The sequence below is a fragment of the Populus nigra genome, chromosome 1, assembly GCF_951802175.1.
Source record: "Populus nigra chromosome 1, ddPopNigr1.1, whole genome shotgun sequence".
In the NCBI taxonomy this organism is placed as follows: domain Eukaryota; kingdom Viridiplantae; phylum Streptophyta; class Magnoliopsida; order Malpighiales; family Salicaceae; genus Populus; species Populus nigra.
In genome coordinates, this window is record NC_084852.1 from 29688039 (window position 1) to 29697601 (window position 9563).

General features: G+C 35.0%; 1 protein-coding gene across 1 annotated transcript; it reads left to right on the forward strand.

The window, feature by feature from the left end:
• The first annotated feature begins 246 nt into the window (after positions 1–246).
• On the forward strand, positions 247–4892 carry LOC133695751 (protein HOTHEAD-like). The gene is made up of 6 exons (XM_062118057.1): positions 247–386; positions 1100–1481; positions 2863–3173; positions 3265–3650; positions 3931–4499; positions 4628–4892. Exons 1-6 carry the CDS (start codon positions 314–316, stop codon positions 4680–4682), a joined length of 1776 nt encoding a protein of 591 aa, XP_061974041.1. The 5' UTR covers positions 247–313; the 3' UTR covers positions 4683–4892.
• Positions 4893–9563: the final 4671 nt, after the last annotated feature.

Consider the following 9563-nt stretch of genomic DNA (forward strand, 5'->3'; position numbering starts at 1 on the left):
GAAATATTTTATTATTATTATTTATGTATTTATGAAAAATGGGTCTTGAGTAATCTTAATTTTGTATTTGAAGCTTTTTATTAAATAAAAAGAATTTTTATTTTATAAAATATAATTAACATGTATATCTTATTTATTTTTTAGATTTTTTATTAAATGAGGCGTGATGTATTTTCCATGTCTATAATCTAAAGTATATATAAAGGGTGTGATCACACAAAACAAGGCCAACCAGAGGCAGCCACATAGAGTTTGAAACAAGATCTTCTTGTTCTGCTGCTGAGTTTAATTCTGTGGCTTTTGTCTGCCTTCAATGGCTTCTTCTGTTGCCAACCAGCTCTTTCTCTTCTTCTTTCTATGGCTTTATACTCTCTCTTCATCTCAAGGTTCGTCCTAGCTTATAGCTTATAATACCTACCTCCCTGATCACTACATGCATCTTTAGTTTACTGTCTCTCTACCTCTTTTATTTCTTTCTGTTTCTACTTTCATTCTTTAATTTGGTCAAGAAATCTTCTATATTTAATATACATATGAAAATGAGCACCATTTCAGGGTTTCTACCCCATCTTGACAGCTTAGAGGAAGGTTTCAGTGTTTATTTTCTTTAAACTTAGCGTACATTGGCATGGATCGATGTTTGATTCATCCACTATTGTATTTTTCATTCACAAGTAGTCGGAATAAAGATTTAGTATAATGTAATGTCAATATAAGGATCATATGATTCTTATGTAGTTTTGTATCTTTGTTTCAAAGAACGTGAGAAACGATTGTGATTCATTCCATAAATTTCATCATCTTCTACCACCTCTTTTTCTTCTTCAAGAGCAGAAATTAAGGGAAGTAGCCTCGAGAATGGTGGCTGAAATATTTTTCTATTTTTTACAGCTTAGACGGCCTGACGAGGGTAGTTGTTTGTGATTAGTGAGTGCATTTATTTTGTCATAAATGTAACTATCTAATGTCTGTGGGAAGTGTCGTATATATCATATGATCATTTCCAATGTGTTAATTATTTGATGTTTAAAGGTAATAACTACTAGAAAATTGGGTGGGGGATTTCTTTGATTGACATCAAAATTTTGTTGCAATGCAGCTGGGCACCATTACTCTGAATTTAGGTATCCGTTCATCAGGAAAGCAAGCTCATTCCCATCATCATCATCATCCTTCTCATCAAGTGGCGGGGGAGACCATGCATATGACTATATAGTTGTTGGAGGTGGCACAGCTGGGTGTCCTTTAGCTGCCACACTCTCTCAGAGGTTTACTGTCTTATTACTTGAAAGAGGTGGAGTGCCTTTTGCCAATGCAAATGTCTCCTTCTCAAAGAACTTCCACATAACCCTCGCTGATACTTCATCAACTTCTGCTTCCCAATACTTTATTTCTACTGATGGAGTCCTCAATGCTAGGGCTAGAGTTTTGGGTGGTGGTACTTGCATAAATGCTGGGTTCTACACCAGGGCGAGCACAAGGTATGGTTAATCTCTCTTTTTTCCCTCACATGAGATAACAACTATCTAGTCAACTACCACATCGTCACTGTTTTTTAACATTTTCTTTTTAATTTAATATCCATTCACTCAGTGAACTTCCCTAGATCCCACATGAAGTTGTTTATGCCACATGAAAGTTATTTAGCTGTGGTTTTGAGGCAGGGAGAGATGAGTTGGAATAACATATAGTAAAACAAAAAAGAATCTGGAGAAAAAGTTGTCAAATCTCGAGGAAGCATCAATGTGGGTGGTCATTTTTAGTAACATTAACTTGCAAAAAGCTGTTTTTATTTAAAAATAATGTTACTTTTAAATTTACTTTCAATTTTTTAATATCACACTAAATATTTTAAATATCCTTCTAGAATTTTCACGGTCTCTACTAATTCTGTAACGAGAAACACTATGCTAAGGGTGATGTGAAGATGTTTTTCTGCCTGGATTAGATGTTGATGCCGCCTAAGTGAAGCATGGTATGAGTCATAACATGACAGAACAAGTGCTCCGTACGATTGTCATTACTTAGATCCAACGGGAGGACTTGCTATGGGGTCATATATTCAAGAAAGTCACAAGGGTTTAGAGAAGAAGTAGTAATATTCATGACATTGTACGTAAATTATACAGAGCATTTATGGTTCCTTACCCAGCCATAATGGAATTGGTTTCTTTAATTAAATGCTGTGTGTGGTCTTATTTCAATCTTCGCTGCGCGCGGTCATTCTCAAGGGGACTGGTTGATCAGGTGAGAGAGTTTCATGGAATCGAACGTTACATTTATTTTGACCCATTACGACAAATGGCCCACTTTTAATGTACAGACCAAGACAAGACTGTTACAGCTCATTTTTAATAAAATTAGTCCACCACAACTCTTTCTGCCTCTCGTTATGCTACCAATTTAGGCACAGATCGCTTTTGTTTCGCTTTTTTTTTTAAAATGATTTTATAAAGAATTATAAGTATAAAAAATGTTATTTTAATATATTTTCGACTTTTCTTATGTGTTAATGTTGTTAACTTTTAACTAATCTCACTTATTACTTCAAATGAAAGAGGTTAATGAAAGTGGAGCTTATATAATTAAGCATTCATCATTGTTTTTGGCATGCAGACATTGCATAAAGAAATTGTTGTATCGAGCTTATAAATTAATCCATCATTGCATAAAGCATAGAGAAATGTGGCGACACCCAACATTTCCTTTTGGTTTTGAGAAATTGTAATATGAATCATTTGTAATCACGTAACTTGAAATCCACGTACGCCTTGTTATATTGAGAGTGGAAACTGCTGAAGTTATGCGTTCTAAATTTGTAATGAAACCTTTGGAAAAGTTGAAGAAATTGTTTTTTTGCAGGTTTATACACAAAGTAGGCTGGGATGCAAAGTTGGTGAATAAGTCATACCCATGGGTTGAGAAGCAAATCGTTCACAGGCCTAAAGTTGCACCATGGCAGGTTGTTGTAAGGGACAGTCTTTTGGATCTTGGAGTGGCGCCTTTCAATGGATTCACATATGATCACATTTATGGAACCAAGTTTGGTGGTACCATTTTTGACCAATTCGGCCGCCGGCAAACGGCTGCTGAACTACTTGCTTCTGCAGACCCTCGGAAGCTTACTGTGTTGGTGCATGCCACCGTCCAAAAGGTTCTATTTGATATTTCAGGTATGTATAACAAGCTTAATTGGTTGCAATGTTGTGTAAATATCTCAACTACTGATCCTTATGACTTGCGAGCTCAAAATGTTTAACACAGGAAAGCGACCAAAAGCAGTAGGAGTCCTGTTCAAAGATGAAAATGGAAACCAGCATCAAGCATTTCTATCAAACAGCCAGAGGAGTGAAATAATATTGTCATGTGGAGCCATTGGCACCCCTCAGATGCTATTACTCAGTGGTATTGGGCCAAAAGATGAACTCGAGGAGAAGAAAATTTCAGTAGTACTCCACAACAAGTTTGTCGGGAAAGGCATGGCTGATAATCCCATGAACACAATTTTTGTTCCCTTTAAAAGACCAGTACAGCAGTCCCTGATACAAACTGTAGGGATTACCAAGATGGGCGTGTACATTGAAGCTAGCAGTGGATTTGGGCAATCCAAGGATAGCATTCAGTGTCACCATGGAATAATGTCTGCAGAGGTAAGAAACATTTCAACTAACATTGCACCATTAACATATCCTTTATGGTACTCAAGACAGATAGGGCACATGACTAGAACCTGAGTCCTTCCTTCCTTCCGTTCTTCCTCCTGCCATGCAGAGGAGAGCACCATTAGTCACCAAAATATATATATATATATATATATATATATATATATATATATATATATATATGTTTGTGATGTAACTCCTTTAAGCAATTATTTTGTTTAAGTAACAGCGGATTTAAAACATAAAACTCATTTTTTTCTATAACCAGATAGGGCAGTTATCAACCTTACCTCCAAAGCAAAGAACACCAGAGGCCATCCAAGCTTACATTAAAAGAAAGAAGGACATACCACATGAGGCATTCAAAGGAGGCTTCATTCTTGAAAAGATAGCCAACCCCATTTCCACCGGCCAGCTCAGATTGATCAGCACAAATGTTGAAGACAACCCTTCTGTTACCTTCAACTATTTTAAACATCCACGTGATCTACAGCGCTGTGTTGATGGTATTCGCATGGCTACAAAGATGGTGCAATCAGAACACTTCAGAAATTTCACTCAATGTGACAAGCAGACCACAGACAAGATTCTTAACATGAGTGTCAGTGCTAATGTTAACCTAGTACCTAAGCATACCAATGACACCAAGTCCCTAGAGCAGTTCTGCAAAGACACCGTAATCACAATTTGGCATTATCATGGTGGGTGTCATGTTGGCAAGGTGGTGAACCGTGATTACAAAGTTCTTGGTGTGAACAGGCTTCGCATTGTGGATGGCTCGGTATTTGATGAATCTCCTGGGACTAATCCTCAAGCCACAGTCATGATGATGGGCAGGTAAGATATTAAAAACCTTGAATTGAGAAAGTGGTTCTAAGTAGTGCTCTTTCCTTCTCAAGAACACAAGGTTACAAGGCTGTTAATTTTTACAAAAAAAAAAAATGAATGGTTGCTTGTGAATGCAGGTACATGGGACTGAAAATTTTGAGAGACAGATTACGAAAAGGAGCTGGTGTTTAAGGGCTGATCAACCAGGAGCATGAGAGGAGCGATATTAGTAAGAATAGTGCAAAATGTAATGTAGCTCTATATATTTATTCTTAGAAAGCAAGCAATTTGTTGCCCGTAGAATTGCTTCCAACTATATATTTCCATTATATTTGTGTCCTTAATATGTTGTTAATCAAAACCCTGCTTCAGCTTATCAAATTAATCGTTAGGTTCTGTTGAGTTGAGGCTGTTTCTCTTGTCTAGTCTCTTTCTCATAATCCCATCTCTCTTTCCAAATACTAAAATTTGGACCAGAAGACACTCAGTACAGTTTGGTAGATGTTTCTTTGAACACTATATTTAAGGTTCGGTGACCATTGTGTGGATTTATGGGGAGTTAGGCGGAAAGAAATTATGAATATGGCGAAGAAAGTTCTGCTCGGCCATCTCAAAAACATCAAGAAGGCCACATTATCACTAGCTCCTTTGGATCAATTAAATGATTGATGCCTCCTTAATGCAGTTGAAACACTTCAAAGAAACTCTTAATCTTCTGTACAATGAGAGGCGAGCATCCATGGGCTTCAGACTATCACATAATCCAGTAAAATGCCAACATAAAAACAATTAACATAGCTACAGGTACAGGCTCCCAGGATAGCAAAGATTTCTACACAATAAATTAGTTCCGTGTGAATTGGGAAACCAAAACCTCACAATGTCTGCAGCTTTAAGATATTGCTGTCAATGCTTTTCGCTGCCTCCATGTAGTTGGAATCAGTTGCAAATAATTGATAGAGCCTTCCAAGTAGTAACACAGGTAGGTGTGTGCATATGTTATGACTGATGACGAAATTGTATCTGCTAGCTGGCATTGGTTGTTTATTGTGTAATTAGACCATGGAAGTGGATAAAGATTGATGAAGAGTTAGGTTGAAAGAAGTTATTAACCCCACCGAAAAATGCAGTTTTACATTACTGTGAAGAATGTATTTTGAACATGGCCCTCTATCCAAGACAGTTGGAGCTACTTCTTTCTGCTGCAAATGATGGTAAATGAACTGATCCGAGGCAAGAATTTATTTCTTTTCAACTTCCTCCTACTTTCTGCTAGCTTTGGTGACTGATTGACACCTTCTGGTGAACCTTCTCAGATCCATTAAAGCCAGTGACATTGATGCTAGTTCCTCCGCTAATGTATCCCTCATCGGCAGTTGAAACTCTTCCAAGAAGCCAGGTCATTTTTCATGATTATTTAAAACACTTTGAAAGGATACATCAGTTTCATGAGGTTCGGCCATTCATATGTTTCTCTAAAATTAAGTAAATTCCATACATGGAAGTGAAGGTAGAAATGGGATTCAATATGTGAACTGTGAATTGTCTGACACCTTTCCAAAGGAGCACTGTTAACCCTTTTCCTCCGAGCATATTTTGCATAAGGATTCCACAATCTAAAACAAAAATGTAACTAATGCAGCAAGAATTGAACCCGGAAAAGCTGGGAATGCATTGCTCGAGAACTAGAAAGAGAAAAAAAAAAAAAAAAGAGTATTTACAATAAGGTCATGAAATCCATCCCATGTGCTAATGGCTGCATAACTGAATCTGGAAATCACAAGGTTACACTTCATTTACAGTTTCTAAGCTACAATGACATTTAATATAGAAAAATCTATGTAAAGACCCCCCCAGCTCTTCACTAGATGCTCAAGAAGGCATCTGACAGTCTGTTTCTGTTTTTTTTTTAATATTAAAAAGCAATTTGTTAACATTTGCAAACTCTAATAAGTAACTAAATAAATGTGCAAGTTATTTAATTATAAAAGAAAAAACTTTTAAATAACTTTTTAAAAGATTAAAAAATCTTCTAGACAACCAAATCCAGTATAAACAATTTTCAATGCTTAACAATCTTTAAATTATTATCATCTTAACTAGAACATTCAGTTGCTAACAATTAACACAGAAATTCTCCCTAGGAATCTACAGGTTTTCTAACTCTTCAACGAACAATTCTTCTTGATAATTTTCTACACACTTCACTCATGTATCAAAAGTATATGTTGCAAAACTTTGTATAACTCCTTAGTTAGTTGGGCACTCTTGCTCCGCTGCAACAGCTGCTCTACAAAATACTTATAATTGTCCTTCCTTATATACAAATCCATATGATAAGGATAAAAACCTTTAGTAAACATTATTTTCAAGCTTTGTAGTCTGTTAAGTTCTTAACAGATTACTAACATGTTTTACAAAAACACTTCTCTGATTGTTATTTTCGAATAAGTTGTATTTATAATTTATTTGAATTTTCTATATAATTTATCCAAACAAACTAAGTAATTACAAAAATAATCATGTTATATCCTATAAGATAAACTTGATTAATTCTTCATCTAATTTGGATAAACTAACTATCTAAACAAATTCATCAATACAAGTAATCATTCATCAATCATAGCCAATCATTTTAACATTTATAGTCCCTCTATTTAGTTGATTTGTGACAAAACATAATAAGAATGAATTAGCATGCAAAAAGTTCAGATGGTTCAATCATAAAAAGATACTTCATTAAAGTATATTTGCTAGCACAATTGAAACAATGTTATATAGCATGAGAATATTTAATAATATTTATGTAACAACATCCTAACAGTTATTAACATGTTTCATGCAAACAATTCATAACATATTCAAAGAATACTTCATACAACATGTTACATCCTAACAGTTCATAATATGTTCAAAAACTATCACGCATTAGATATTGTTATGCAACTACATGCATCAAGTTCAAAGGGCATCAAGTCTATCATTAACCTGCACAATATCTTGTTGCATATTTGTTAGCAACTTGTCAACAACATCAATCTTTAGTTCTCACTCACCAGTAAAACTATTGAACTTATTTGATAGTACTTACAATTGTTAAATTATAAAAGGGAGTAGGAGGTTGGTTTTAGGAGTTGAATCTCCTAGTAAACTTTCAGTCTAATCCAACAATCAAATTAAAAGTTATGTTTGATAGCATAAAACTAGACAGTAAACACAATTACGCTAAAATCTGAATTTTCTTGTTCAATATTTTCTTGGATTGTATAATTCCCTCTCTTTAAAAATAATAAGTCCTTGAATATATAACATAAAGAACACCCTCTAAAGGCAACAAATCACCATCAACCCGAAATGAAGAATTGCCATCAAAACCCTACATAGTCTTGTTAATAAAGAAAATATTTTGAATCCTTAACATACAAACTCTCATTTTTAGCCATATTCTCTTTTTTAAGTTTTAATTGGTCCTCGTAAACCTGCTTAGGTGTTAAGGAAACAAGAACTACAGACTTCTTATCTTTCATAAAAGAAAATCTATTCTTGAACCCGATGTATATAGCTTTCTAATCATATTATCAAGGCCTACCTAAGAACAAATAACTACAATGCATAGGTAAAATATCACATAACACGTCATCACAATACTTTCCAATAGAAAATACAACTAAAACCTATTTAAGCACTTTCACCTCTCCACAATCATTGCAATTTATATGAAATAGGGTGTTTTGTACTATGCAAGTTCAAGTTATCCACCAATCAGTAGTAGTCATATTATTGTAACTTCCACTGTCAATCACATACCTTATTCTAAACATGGCACCTCATATGAAAGAAGTTCTCTCATCGCTCCTCCAAATCTCTCACCTTAACTTGTAAATCCAGTGCTCATTTTACCAAAAACACCCCCTTAACGGAATACTCAACATAATTATCATTAACATCCTAAAATAGGGGTATCTCCTCCTCATCACTAACCTTACCATCGGTCACAACCTCACCATGAGCCTTCATAACCATAGCTCACTTTTGAACATTAGAGACCAACATAACCAACTCTCAAAAAACAAAAAACATTTTATGTCACGATTACGAGATGTAGGAGTTTCAACTTTACCTTTAATATCAATAGAGATGCCTTTCTTCTCTTTTGAATTCTCAATTATCTCTCTCACATTCAGTGGAGATTAGCCTTCTAATTAGTTTTCTAAAGTGATGAAGAACCTAACAGTTGGTTTGGTTGTGAACTACCCTTACGCTTGAGTTGTCTCTCTATTTTTTTTCATATACATCATATCCTCTAACTCCATATAATGTTACAACTCTATAATATTCACAATCTCACGATTTATCTCATTCAAGTACCTAGTCATAATGGTCTCCCTATCCTCCACTAAATTAACCAAAACCATCGCAATCTCCATCTTCTTGTGGTACTCATCAATACTCTTTCTACCTTGGCTCAAACACTGCAACTTTTGGTATAATTCCTTATAATAATGATTATGGATAAATCATCTCCTCATAATAGCCTTTATCTCATCCAAAGTCTCAACATGCCTCTCATGATTTTGTTACTCAAGTTAATTCCACGATAAAATGGCATATAATCCATAAGCTCAATTACGACAAACATAACCTTTTTACCCTTCGAATAGTTATGACAATCAAATAGGAGGTTTATTTTCTTCCTCCCACTCCAAATACACCTTAGGATTGTTTTTCCCTTGAAATGAAGGAATTTTCATCTTAATGTTGTCCAAACTCTTATTTACCCTATCTCAATACCTAAAATTACCCATATCATATTCTTGGCTGAAATTGCTCATCTCTCATAACCCCCTCATGCCTATAGTTTCTAGGCAGCCTAAATTGATCTTAATGGCCTAAAAGCACAATATTATAATCCCCATCACCCATCTCATCAAAATTATAGTCAATAACGGGACTAACATGTGTTTCATGCCTCTTAACATTTTTCCACCTAGATTAACTCTATTGTGCAAACCATTAATTTCAGCATCAAGTCTCCCTCTTTTCTCTATCATATCCTCTGAATTCTCTATTACC

What these genes read in the sequence shown, in the direction of transcription:
- LOC133695751 (XM_062118057.1), top strand. Translation starts at nt 314, where the DNA reads ATGGCTTCTTCTGTTGCCAACCAGCTCTTTCTCTTCTTCTTTCTATGG. An exon ending in TACACCAGGGCGAGCACAAG is followed by an intron (nt 1,482 to 2,862) that starts GTATGGTTAATC and finishes GTTTTTTTGCAG; the next exon opens with GTTTATACACAAAGTAGGCT. An exon ending in ATGGAATAATGTCTGCAGAG is followed by an intron (nt 3,651 to 3,930) that starts GTAAGAAACATT and finishes TTCTATAACCAG; the next exon opens with ATAGGGCAGTTATCAACCTT.